Source organism: Lemur catta, chromosome 9 (genome assembly GCF_020740605.2).
Source record: "Lemur catta isolate mLemCat1 chromosome 9, mLemCat1.pri, whole genome shotgun sequence".
NCBI classification, from domain to species: Eukaryota; Metazoa; Chordata; class Mammalia; order Primates; family Lemuridae; genus Lemur; species Lemur catta.
The window spans coordinates 11,198,059-11,212,037 of NC_059136.1; the positions used below are offsets into that span (position 1 = coordinate 11,198,059).

At 39.0% G+C, this 13,979-nt stretch overlaps 1 protein-coding gene across 5 annotated transcripts in view; it reads left to right on the forward strand.

The window, feature by feature from the left end:
• Nucleotides 1-13,979, forward strand: part of MCTP2 (multiple C2 and transmembrane domain containing 2) — a 224,358-nt gene that overhangs the window by 40,820 nt on the left and 169,559 nt on the right. For 4 of the 5 annotated variants that reach the window (XM_045561772.1, XM_045561774.1, XM_045561773.1 and 1 more), the window contains one exon: nucleotides 7,469-7,989. The exons of the other annotated variant lie outside the window; for it this stretch is intronic. In XM_045561772.1, the coding sequence (XP_045417728.1) occupies nucleotides 7,525-7,989 (465 nt within the window). In that variant the 5' untranslated portion in view covers nucleotides 7,469-7,524. The remainder of the gene's footprint in view (nucleotides 1-7,468; nucleotides 7,990-13,979) is intronic. 5 annotated transcript variants of the gene reach the window in all.

Below are 13,979 nucleotides of genomic sequence, written 5' to 3' on the forward strand. Positions count from 1 at the left end.
TGTGTAGATTCAGTAACAGAATGGGGAGGATAGAGGAAAGAGTCAATAAACCTGAAGATAAGTCAATAGAGATTATACAATCTGAACAAAGAAGAAGAAAAAGATTGAAAAATAATGAACAGAGATCCTGGGACTGTGGGACGATAAAAAAGGCATAACATCTGTATCACCAGAGTTCTAAAAGGAAAAGAGAAAATGAATGAGGCTGAAAAAGTATTTAAATAAATAATCTCTGAAAACATTCCCAGTTTGGAAAAAGACATAAACATATAGATCCAAGAAGCTAAGCTAATCCCAGATGGGACAAATTCAAAGAAACACACACCCAGGCACATTATAAACTGCTGAAAACTAAAGGCAAAGAAAAAAATCTCAAAAGTAGTCAGAGTAATAATAACTTTTTCACAGAAGAACAATGATTCAAATGACTGAGATTTCTCATCAGAAATCATGAAGACCAAGAGGAAATGGCATGCCCATTATTAAAGTACTGAAAGAAAAGCTCAGAATCCAATATCTGGCTGAAATATCCTTCTGAAATGAAGGTGAAATAAAGATATTCTCAGATAAGAGAAAACTAAAAGGATTTGGAGCCAGCAGACCTGCTATAAAATAACTAGTTAAGGAAATTCCTTGGAGGAGAAATGGTACCAGAAGGAAATTTTGAAAATCAAGAATAGAGGAAATGGTAAATATAGTAGACTATTCTTGTTTTTCTCAAATTATTTAAATTATGGTTTATGGTTGAAATCGAAAGGTAAACATTACCTAATGGGAATTTTCAATGTATTTAGATGTAATATATAAGGCAAATTATAAATGGGAGAGGAGACCTGTATGGTGGTATAGAAGGCAGGATAATTTCCCTCCCCTATCCCCAGATGCTCACATCCTAATCCCAGGATCATGTGAATATTTTATATTACATGGCACAAAGGACTTTGCAGATGGAATAAAAACTGTAGACTGTGAGATAGGTAAAATAGCCTGTTTTTCCTGGTGGGCTGAATCAACTAACATGAGTCCTTAAAAGTGGAAGTGGAAAGCAAAATAGCAGGGTAGAGAGATGCACACGAGAAGGACTTTATCTGTTATTTCTGGCTTTGAACATGAAGAAAGGACCATGAGTAAAGGAATGTTGGCAGCTAAGAGCCATCAAGAAAATGGAGACCTTAGTACTACAAGCACAAGGAGTGGAATTTTGCCAAGGACCAGAATGACCCAAGAAATAGATTCTCCTCTAGAGGCTCCAGGAAGAAATGCAGCTTTGTTAACACCTTGATTTAGCCTGATGAGACCTGTCTTGGACTTTTAACCTCCATAACTGAAAAATAATAAACTTACCTTGTTAAACAACTAAGTTTCTAGTTATTTGTAGTTGCATCAACAGAAAAAAAAATGCAGGTTTCTATTTTCTCTATTCCAACTGAAGTGGTAAAATATTGATTCTAAATAGAATGTGAGAAAGTAACTATGCATATTGTGCCCCTAGAGTAATCACTGAAAATTTATACAAAGAGATATAGTAAAAATCACAATTGGTAAATTAAAATGGAACAGTAAAGAAAGTATATATACACACAAAGAATGAAAGAAAGGAAAAAATGAAAAACAGAGGGAGCAAACAAGAAACATATAATAAAATGGCAGACCTAAATCCAAACATAAATTACTAAATTAAATGTAAATGGTCTAAACAAACCAACTAAAAGATAGAGATTATCATACTGGATTTAAAAAGTGATTCAGCTATGTACTTTCTCTAAGAAACTTGCTTTAAATATAATGATATTGGTAGCTGAAAAGCAAAAGGATAGGGAAAAGTATCACATAGGCACAAATCAAAGTAGAGTGGCTGTATTAAAATTAAACAAGAAATACTTCAGAGCTAGAAAATTACCAGACATGCAGGTAGACATTACACATTGATCAAAGGGTTGGTTAAGCAAGAAGATATAATGTTAATAATTATAAATATCTATGCATCTAACAACAGAGCTTCAAAATACAGAAGTAAAGACTGATATAACAAAAAGGCAAAATAAACAAATTTGTGACTATAATTGAAAAATCAATACTCCTTTCTCAGTAATATTAATAGAAGTAGTAGACAGAAAATCAGCAAGAATGTAGAAGAACGGAGCTATCAACTAACTAGATCTAATGGACATTTATATAACATTCTACCGAACAGTAGCAGTATACATATAGTCTTCTCAAGTGCACATGGAGCATTCAAGATAGACCATATCTTGGATCATAAATAAAATCTTAGCAAATTTAAAAAAATTGAAATCACATAAAGTATGATTTCTGGTCATGATGGAGTTAAACTGGAAATTAATGAAGTATAAATGGAAAATCTCCAAATGCTTAGAGGTTACCAATATACTTTTAAATAAACCATAGCCCAAAGAGGAAGTTTCAAGAAAAAATAACGAAAGTGAAAATACAACATATGTCTGTATAATATGTGGCTCAAAGAGGAAGTTTCATAGTAAATTAGAAAACATTTTAAATTGGATAAAAATGAAAATACAATTTATCTCAATCTGTGGCATGCAGCTAATATATAGCATTAAACCTAATTTTTAAAGTAAAGAAAACACTCAAAGGAATAATCTAAGCTGGTGGTTGGCAAACATTCTCTGTAAATGGCTGGACAGTAACTATTTTAGGCTTTCTAGACCATATGGTACCTGCTATTAAACCCTGGCAACAATTCAACTCTTCCATTGTCATGCAAAAGCACCCATGGACAATACATAAACAAATGAGTATGGCTACATTCAATAAAACTTTATCTAAAAGATAGGTTGTTGTCTGGATTTGGCCTGTAGACTCTTATTTGCCACCCCCTGATTTAGCTACTTAACCTTAAGAAAGATAAAAAGTAAGAGCAAATTAAACATCAATCAACAAGAAGGAAATAAATCATAAAGAAAAAAGCCAAAATGTATGATGTTGAGAATAGTAAAACAATGCAAATCAATGAAACCAAAAACTGTTTTTTTTTTGAAAAATAATCAGTAAAAGTGCTAACCCTCTAGCATCATACTTAATGGTGATAGATTGAATGCTTTTGCTCTAAGATTAGGAGAGAGACAAGGACATTCACTCTCACTAATACCTTTCGCTGTCCTACTTGAAATGTTAGTCTAATAAGGCAAGAAAAAGAAATAAAAGGCCTAGCAAATGGAAAGAAAGATATAAAACTACCCCCTTTGCAGACAGCATGATTTTCTATGTAGAAGATCCAAAAGAATCTAATAAAATTTTAAAATATCATTTACAATAGTTCCAACAAAAATGAAATACATATAAATCTAATAAAACATGTACTAGGTATGTGTGTTAAAACTAGAAAATGTTGATGAAAGAAACCAAAGAAGACCTAGATAAATGGAAAGACCTGCCATGTTCTTGTATTGGAAAACTCAACATAGTCATTATGTCAGTACTTCCCAAACTGATGGATATATTTAACACAATGCCAAATAAAATTTAGCAGGATATTCTTGTGTATGTAGAGAAACTTATTCTAAAATGTATACAGAAGTTCAAAAGAATTAGAAGAACTAAACAAATTTGGAAAAGAATGAATTTGGAGGAGTCACACTACCCAATTTTAAAACTGTCTGGCTACAGTAATCAAGAAAAGATGGTATTAGAAAAAAGGGGATACACACAGATCAAGGGGACAGAGTACAGCATCAAGGAACATACCTGTACAAATATGGCATATAGTTTTGATGAAGGTGCAAAAGCAATTCAGTAGAAAAATGATAGTCTTTTCAAACAGTGACAATGGCAAAACTTATTACCTATATGTAAAAAATGAACCTTGAAGTCAACACAGCATCTTATACAGAAATTGTCTCCAATTAAATCATAAATCTAAGTGAGAAATTAAAAAAAACTATAAAACTATTAGAATAAAATGTTGGAGAAAACCTATTTTAATTGAGATTAGAGAAAGAGTTCTTAGACATGACATCAAAAGTAAATTCCATAAAAGAAAAAAAATGATTTGTTGAACTATATCAATGTTAAAAACCTTTGCTGTGCAAAGGAGAGCATTAAGAGAATGAGAAGAGAAGCTACAAACTGGGGGAACTATTTATAGATTATGTGTTCAAGAAAGGACTGGTATTCAAAATACGTAAAGAACTTTCATAATTCAACTTAAATAAGAAAAAATTCTTAAAAATTTGAGTAAAAGTTTTAAATAGTTCACCAAAGTAGATGAAACATAGCAAATAAATGCATAAAAAGGTTTTCAACATCACGCATCATTAGGAAAATGAAAATTAAAAACACTGATGTGATAGCACTGTATGTATTAAAATGGCTAAAATTAAAAGTACTAATAGTATCAGGGGCTGAGAACTAGAACTAGAATTCTCATGATTGATGATGAGAATGAAAATTGGTATAGCAAGTCTGGGAAATACTTGGCAGTTGCTTATAAAGTTAAGCATTCACTTGCCACATGACCCAGCAATCATACTCTTGGGCATTTATCCCAGAGAAAAGGAAAACGTATGTTCATACCAAAACCTATATAAAATGTTTATATCAACTTTACTTGTAAGACCTCTAAGCTGAAAACAACTCAGATGTCCTTCGAGGTGTAAATAGATAAATTCTGGTGTATCCACACAATGGGATACTACTCTTGGAGGTAAAAAGGAAGTGAACTACTGATACATGCAACAACTTGCATGCATCTCGAAGGTATTATGCTAAGTGAAAAAAGCCAGTCTCTGAAAGTTACATACTGCATGATTCCCTTTATAAGACATTCTCAAAAAGGCAAAGCTGTAGTGGTGGAGACTAGATCAGTGGTTGCCAGAGAGAACAAGAATGAGCCTGGAAGTGTGTGACTCTAAAGGTATAGACCCCTCTGTTTCCTCCTTGCAAGGAGGTTAACATGAGTCTATGCATTAAAATTATAGAACTGTACAACACAGAAAAAGTCAATTTTGGTGTAGGATGATTTCAAAAATAAAATGAAAGAAAACATAATTAAAAACATTTTGATCAAAACAAAGATTGAAAACCATTGGTTTCAGTACCCATGGATCTTAGGTATCTCCTGCCTTCTACTTGGAATTTCTCTTGAATATATAATGTTCCAATAATATGTCCATTCCCACCAACCTCACCCCCCCAAAAAAAAAAACATGAAGGAGGGGAACTCTTTTGTGGCATAGGACAGTTGAACTTTATGAAGAAAAGAAATGCTTTTCCACACAGGACACATTATTCAGAGATGCAAAGATACAACTTTGTTTACACCAACTCCTTTCCCCATGTTCTTCTTGGTATGTGAGGTACAGAGTTTCAGAACTGTTTTGAGCACTTTCTATTAATATGTGTTAATCCATTCAGTCCTCACCATAGCCCATGAGATACTGATTGTTAAATTCCTCTGTAAAGTGGGGAATGATAATGGGAGACAGAGCTCATAAGTAATTCGACTCAGATATCAGAACTAGGAATTATGACAACCACAGCAATAATGATAAAAATCTTTCCTTAACTGAGCACTTTAGAGCATCAGACACTGTGCTTCACACTTCCTCTCATTTTGTCTGTAAACAGGTAATCTAATCCACATTGGATAGGTGAGAAAATTGGGCTTCAGTGAGGTGACTTGCCCGTGGTCACACATCTATGTAGAACACAGCAAAGAGGAATTCTAACCCAGGCAGCCTGTCTCTAGACCCCAAAGTCTTAGTCTTTGCATTAAGTGTGTCTGCTACTGTAGACACCAAGTTGATCCTGGGAGACGCTCTGGCCGGTGCTAATGCACATTAGGCAAGGGCTGCAGAGACACAGTTCTGACCTGCAACAGGCAAATGGCCACATCTTCCCTGATTTGTGGGCTCTCTGGGCTGTTCTTCCCAATAGCTAAATATCCTGTCCTGGAGTAAGATGGGGTAGGGTACGACAGCATAGAATTCTCGAATTTATTTATATGTTTATTTATTTTGTTTTTGTTTTTTTGAGACAAGTCTCACTCTATTGCCTGGGCTAAAGTGCTGTGGCATCATCATAGGTCACTGCAATCCCAAACACCTGGGCTCAAGCAATCCTTCTGCCTCAGCCTCCTGTGTAGCTGGGACTACAGGTGCACACCACCACGTCCACCTAATTTTTGTATTTTTTTGTAGAGACAGGGTCTCGCTCTTGCTCAGGCTGGACTGGAACTCCTAGCCTTAAGCAATCCTCCTATCTCAGCCTCCCAGAGTGCTGGGATTACACAGAGTGCTGGGATTACAGGTGTGAGCCACTGTGCCCAGCCTGAGTTCTTGAATTTAGCAAATGCACTTTGTCAAAGCTCTTAACCTCTTTGTTCCTCAGCCAAATACAGCAAAGTAAAAATAGGCTTGATCTTGGTGGCTGCCCACCCTTTTCTTTTTCATATTGAAAAGATTTATTAAAAAGCATTTGACACATAGAATAGGATTATTTCTCCAGATTTGATTTTGATTTGATCACTGAGGAGTTCAACCTGTCATATCTCAAATCACCACTTTCCTCCATAGCATTTACCATACTCTGTAATTATGTATTTACCGTATTTGTGAAGCATTCCTCTCCCTCACATCCAACTGTCACTGAGAGAGACTTTCTCCCACTCACATCCTCAGGCTGAATCTCTGAAGCTGGCTTTCTTAAGGTTCCATAAGAGAAGTTTTGTCAGTTCTTCTGGATAAGGACAGAACTCTCATTTTAAACAATGTTTTTCTCTCTGATCACCTTTATGTGAGTATATTAATTTCAAAGGTAGTAGGTAGAATCCTAGTTGAAATGAGCATGGTTTTCCCTTCAAAATGTGCACTTAACTCTGGAAAGAAAGATGATATGTTTAAAGCAGGGATCGGCAAACTCCAGTCTGCTACCTGTGTTTGTAAATAAAGTTTTATTAGCACACAGCCACATGCTTTCCTTTAGGTATTGTTTATGTCTCCTTTGATGTCATAACAGCAGAGATGAATAGTTGTGACAGACACCCTGTGGCCCACAAAGTCTAAAATATTTAATCAAGACTGGCCTTGTAGGACTGTTTGCTGACCCCTGATGTGGAGAATAGGACTTTCCTGCCCCCTGACCACACTGACAGACAGCTGTTATTGTTCTAGCGAATGTCCTTAACTCTGCCTTCCCTGGAGAGGAAATAAGAAAGTAGGCTTCTTACGAAGCATTTTTTTCGTGTCAACCTTATAATCTCATTCCTTGCTTTAATGTGTCTATAACTGCTATGATAAAATTTTTAAAAATTATGTTCCTTAAAAACTCTTTTCCCAATATTTTGGTAGAAGTTACCAATCAAATGCTTCCATCTTGATCACTTGGTGGAAAGCATGAGAGTTTTGTCACGTTTCCCATGTCAGCATGTGCCCTGACACCACCGAGAAAGTAGAAGGTTCACGCTCTTTCCTGATACTCTGTCTTGCAGGAGTCGCTGCAGCAGGGGCGCGCTCTGGCGAGTGGCTTCCCGGGCTCCATGCAGGCATGGATCTGGATAAGCCATCTGTCTGGGGTTCATTCAAACAGCGGACCAGGCCGTTGTTAATCAACTTGAGCAAGAAGAAGGGGAAAAAGAACGCACATAAGCCCCTGAACTTAAGGGAAGGGAACCACTTGGACCGCCGCCTCAGCCTCTCCGTGCCTGACCTCCTGGAGGCCGAGGCCTTGGCCCCGGAGGGTCGCCCCTATTCTGGGCCGCAGTCGTCCTACACCTCGGTGCCCAGCAGCCTGTCCACTGCAGGGATCGTTCCCAAGAGTAGCAGCAGCTCCTTGAAACAGTCTGAAGAAGAATTGGATTGGAGCCAGGAAGAAGCCAGCCACCTCCATGTGGTGGAAACGGACTCAGAGGAGATCTACGCCTCTCCCCCCGAGGAGAGGCGGGTGTCCAGCCACGGCATCTTTGATCTGCAGAAAACTCCCCTTGGGGGCGAGGCCCTGGAAGAGCCAGAGGTGAGACCAGGCTGGGGCTGGGCACGTTCCAGTTTCTTTTTTCTTTCTTTCTTTCTTTTTTTTTTTTAAAGTGCATTCTGTGCCCTTGAAAAATTTGGTTAGGAGTTATTTTCGTGGTTAGCTTGGATGGGGAAAATGTCATTTACAACAACTTAAATTAATGCAATATTGATTGGGCCCAGTATTCCCATTAGTTTTAGGGTTGACCTCTATGTATTTTGAAACTATTACAAATAACCTTTCTGGGACACTTTAGGATATTAAAAGCCCTATTGGATGAGTTTTCTTTTTTCTATCTCCTGGAAAAGAAATTAAGAGCATAACTCTTCCTGGAACTTTTGTTTAAGTGTGTGTCTCTCTCTCTCACTACTCCATTGCCCAGTCATACCCGTAGACAAACCATGCATAGTATTATGATTCCTAAGAAAGGTGTGAAAGTATGTTGCCCTTTGACTGCCTGAGGATTTGAACTTCTTCTTACTTCACAAGTGTGTGGGTACTCACCCATGAGCAAGTTCAAACCCATTCTCTTAAAAAAAAAAACTTAACAGAGTTTTAGTATTTCAATAGGTTAATCAGACAGATATAATCATGAGACAAATCTTATATTTTTAGGATGAATTTAATTTAATTTAATTTAATTTCAATCACTAAATAACCAAATCATGATTTGAATGATTACTTTAATCAATTTTTAAAAATTTTCTCTTTATTGACACTGAAGCATGTTTCCATGTTGAAGTAGGGAGTTAATTTCTTATATTCCAGGTTAGTGTTACAATTGGTATTTAACTGGGATTTTTAGCTTTGCTTTTAGAACCAAAGCATCTTGATTATGCCATATATTTGATTTTCCCAGGGGAATGGGACCCTGGATATTGGGAAGATATGTGGCCACAGTCTTTAGGAAGCATAGGCACCACTACGCATTAAATGTCTTTAACTAATGTTGTCTTTCTGAATTAGCATTTATAAAATCTTTTTGTAAAAATTTTATGATTTTTTTACAGTTATTTACAAATTTGAAATACATGTTTCCACTAAGTAAAATGCAAATTAAGTGGATTATTAAACTAGGTCAATGTGAGGGAGGTAACGTCTTGAATTATATACTGAAGTTAATATTCATCTTCTTTTTACTTATCTGACCAGAAAAAAAATGAGTGGGCTTCTTGGCTTTGACATGCTAACATTTTCAAATTAGAAGGAATTTTTTTAAAGCTACTGCTGTTAAGCTATTTTAGCACTTTAGTCATCTTTGTTGAATAAATACAAATATTTGGATTCTGCTCTAGGCCGGGCGCTTTGAAGGGTGCTATTGGAAATAGACATGGGTAAGAAGGTGATTCTGCCCTCCAGCTGTGATCTACTGAGAGACAGTCTTGCACACCACAAAGCACACCATAAGAGGCAACCCGATCTCAGAGCTGTTGTGGCAAAACATCTCAGTCTGATCTTGAAGCTCAGTGGAAGGAGGGGATCAGTGTGCAGGGGGTGAGAGCGTGTCATGTATGAAGCAGCGTCCAGGCTGGCACGGAGGACAGCACACTTGGCGAATACAGGCCTGAAGTATGGATGGATGCAGTTGAGGGTGGTGAGCGTTGTGCTCTCCCAGGAATGGAGGCTTAGGGTCTTTTCTGTTGTGACGTATGGCAGGGTGGGCCGTACTCCGGAGCTGGTGAGCGATGGTAGATGGATGGATGGTGGTGGTGGTGGCCATTTTCTCTTCTCCAGGCTAAATGCAGAAAACCTGGAATAAGTAGGGTCCTTCAAGAAGAAGTTATTCTGGGTCATCCGATTTTCTCTTTTCACTCAGCTATTTTTTTAAGCTTTTGTTCTTAAAAAAAGAATCCTTTGCTATTCTTTTCCTGCCCCAGGAAATACAAAATAGACACAGAGAATGATTCTTCCTTCCACCATTGAGGTTCTTGCTACTTGAGTGCCATTGATTCTGCTGGGCGGCGTGTTTGTGGAGGATGGAGGGAGGGGACTGCAGCTGATCAGACCTCTGGCATCCCTTGCAGTGCAGTTCTGCCCACTCCCTTCCTCCTAGCCTGTTCCTCCTCTGCTCCTGCCTGTTTGGGTTGGGCCTGTCCCACTACCTGAGCATCCAGAGACTGTCACGTGGTACAGAAGAACTACTTCCTTACTTATCTTCTTCTCCACTGGGCTATATTGATTTGTGGGGTCAGCGCGTGGCTGGGAATGTCATGTCCAATTTGTCTTTGCTTGCTAAGAGCCCAGCTCCATGTCTGGCACATAGCATGTACTCAGCTGATAATTGTTTAATACACAGATCAATGATGGTCTTGTGTGCATTTAGGTTGATAGAGTTTTTGTTAGTCTTTATTACCATGAATTCTCTTCCATTTATGATTTAATTAAAACCAACATTTGTGGGGGATTTTGAAAAAAAATTATATGCTAAATGAAATTTCCTTTTATGTGATGTTAACTGAAATTATAGAGAAGTTTAGGTAGGTATAGGCTATTCAGCCCGAACCTGATATTATTAATAATTTTAAGTCGGGATTTTTATTATCACTGCCTTTTTTAATGAAGAGGGAAGTACTGCAGAATTTATGTCATCTGACAGTTGTGGAGTTCATTGATCTGTATCTTGCATCTGACTTATCTATTTCTCTCTAATTAATAGCCAATGGCTTCCTATATCTTTCACAGAATGGGGAAGAAATGAGGGAGAAAGAAGGGGTTGGCGTGTGACAATCCTGGTGTAAAACCAGGATGATGGGGTGTTGGCCAAATATCCTCAGTTTAACTTTCTTCGTTTGTAGCTTTGCAGAGTGGGTGAGGCAAGGGGCATCTATGGTCTGAGGGCCCCACAGGAGTTTGCCCCCCCTGTTTTGTGCCATGCTTGATCTGGTGCCAGCTGAGCCTGCAGCAGCAGGACAGGACCCCAGATATCAGTAGTGTCTGAATTCTACAGTCACTTTCCAATCCCACCAGTGTCAGCAAAAGACGTGAAGTGTTGGTTTACAGATGTGGGGAAATGGAATGATGAGGCAAAGCAGGAAAGTAATGGGGAGAGAAAAGGAAGAAGGAATGTGAGAATGTAGAGGCTGTGTGGAGCCTGGAGTAGTCAGGGTAGGTGTCCAAAACAGTCCTAAAACCGAAACGGGAGAATGTAGCCTTAGGGAAAAAAAAAAAAAACATTGGTTGAAGAGGGTTCATCCAGACTCTCTCTTGGGCTCCAGAGTCACATCACACTGGATACCCCGCAAAACCTGGCCTCCACTTGTCTTGACTGAATTCACTGTCTCCCTGAAGTGCCCCCACAAACACAACCATTATTTCCCGGCAATTGCACCATTACTCACCTAGTTGCTCAAGCCAAGAACCTGTGAGTAATAGTTGACTGTTTCACTTTCCTCACTTTTCATGTTCTATGAAGTCTTCACTTATCTGTCTCACATCTGTTTCCTCCTCCCGTATCTGCTTCCTGTCCACTTCATTCTTCTCTTATTGAAATCCTTCTCATCCTTCAGGGCCAGCAGAAATCTCCCTTTCTGTGGTGCTTTTTCCAACTCTGCAATCAGTATAATCAGCCTGCTCTCAGTCCCACGGCATGCTGCTTTTCCTAGGACCGAGCACACCTCAGTCTGCTTTGTGTAGAAATGTGTAGAGAGATGAAAACATGGCAAAGTAGAGCAGGTAGAGAGGGGAGGGAAGTCGGTCCTAGGCAAGGGTACTGAGTACGTCCTTAAGAAGGTCACCATGTTCTAAGACTTGCAATAACTGCCCACTGGCCATCTAGCTCTGGGGACTTACTCATAGTGACCAAATGATCACAAGTCTAAGTTACAAATAGCAACCACAATGAATTTGCAATGGGAATTAAATACTGCATCGGGAATTAAATACTGCATCGACTCTAACATTCCTTTTGATGTAAACAGCTGATTCTTAATTGTTGGCAAGTTACTTGGGAAGTCAAATCATAATCAACACCTATTTTATTAACTTCTTGGGAGAAATGATTATCTCAGGGCCTGGAAATACTCAAGGTGCGTATCCTCTCTGAAGTCAGCCTTTATAAGTCACGTCAGAATTAGGACATTGGTGAATATGAATCACTGCGAGGAGAGTGGGTGGGTTCGATGCTGAATGGCATGTGGCCCGCTCTCCATCTCTCAGTAAGGACTGAGCTGCAGGTGAGCACTTGGCACGCTCAGGCTTTTCCTGCTAGGGCCACCTCCATTCATCTGTACATGAGAGCCTGCCCAGCTGAGGAATCCCGGGTTTGGAAAGTCCTGTGGCAGAGGTGCTCTCTTTCCTCCGAGCAAGTCCAAACTTTTACCTAAGTTTTCTTGCATGACTTCCCCCTTTTTCTGCTTGATGCATTATTTCATTAGTTGTATATTATCACAGTCAGGCTGGTACCTTATCCTGGTGGCCTGGCAACCATATTGTCTCCTTTAGGTGACTTTGTATGTCTGTGTTCGGATGAATAAAGAGTGGTTGCCATGGACTGAATTGTGTCCCCAGCCCCAATTCATATGTTGAAGCCCTAAACCCCCTATATTGCACCTATATTGGAGACAGGACCTTTAGGAGGTGATTACGGATGTGTGAGGCCTTAAGCATGGAGCTCCGATCCAATAGAATTGGAGTCTTTACAGAAGAGGAAGAGACAGCAGAGATTTCTCTGTCCCCACCATGTGATGGCACAGCAGGCCATCCTCAAGGCAGGAAGTGGGTCTTCACCAGGAATTAAATCAGCCAGCATCTTGATCTTGAACTTCCAGCCCCCATAACTTGTGAGAAATAAATTTCTGTTGTTTAGGCCACTAAGTCAGTGGTATTTTGTTATAACCTGAACTAAGACGGTGGACTTACAGTTTTATTCTCAGAGGATCATCTCGTGCTCTTGTCACCAAAACTTGAAGTTAAGGAGGAGGTGGAGGTAAGAGCACCTTAGAATACTGCCAAACGCCAATACCACCACCTACATACACACACACATGCACACACACACACGTGGACACATACACACACACACACACACACACACACACACACACACACATGTAGATTTAGTTAGTTGTTTACAAGTCTGTCTCTCTTGTTAGGGTGTAAGCTCCTGAAGAATAGAAATGGTGTCTTTGGCTTTTTCTTCTTCCAGCCTTTCTGCAAACCTCGCCTATAGGAAAATGTGTTGATTAATTCACATTGTCTCTGAAGGTCATAGGAAATTCAGCTGGGCTGGGGAAGTGGTGATACAGGAGGTACTGGGTGGGCAGGGTGCTTTCTTACGGAGTTCCCAAGTGTCAGGTTAAACGTGAAGAAGCTAAAGTTAAGGAAACTCAGATGGAGAGGAGTTTATAATTTACTTTAAAAAATATTTTACTTTTTTTTTCTTGTCTTGATTTTTCTTTTTATTTTCTTCCCCAGTCATCATTTCCCCAATGGTTATTTTAAAGGTACTTTACATGCCCTGTAACATCAGCGAGGTATTTAGAAAATAGAAACAGTCTCTTTTGGTTCCTGTCCTCAGTGTTGATGGCGGAATTGGGATAAGAGCCAGATATTGAAAAAGAAGAGATAGCAGGTGGTCTCTAGTCAGTGCTAGGTGACCAGGTAAGGTGCTCAGGGAGAGGTTGCTCTGAGCAGGGCGGTCAGGAAAGGCTTGAAGAGGACTCCTTTTGCGTGTAATGGTTAGGCAGAGAGTAATGCAGAGTAGTTAAGTGTCACGTCTGTGAGGCTAGAAAAATGGAAAGCTCTTAGCCCACTACCTGGCAGTCACAAATACCTAACACGCATCCACTGCCATCATCGTTATGTATTTATTAGTGTTATTATCATTTTTAACATTGTTTTTTTTTCAGAGTGAAACAGAGGCTTGAAGACTTTTAATGACTTGCCTAATGTCATCCGGCCAATAAGCGTCAGAGCCGGGATCTCAATCCAGGACTGTCTGAATCCCAAGTCTGTGCATAACACAAGTTTGGAAATGCAGTTCTGCAAATGGG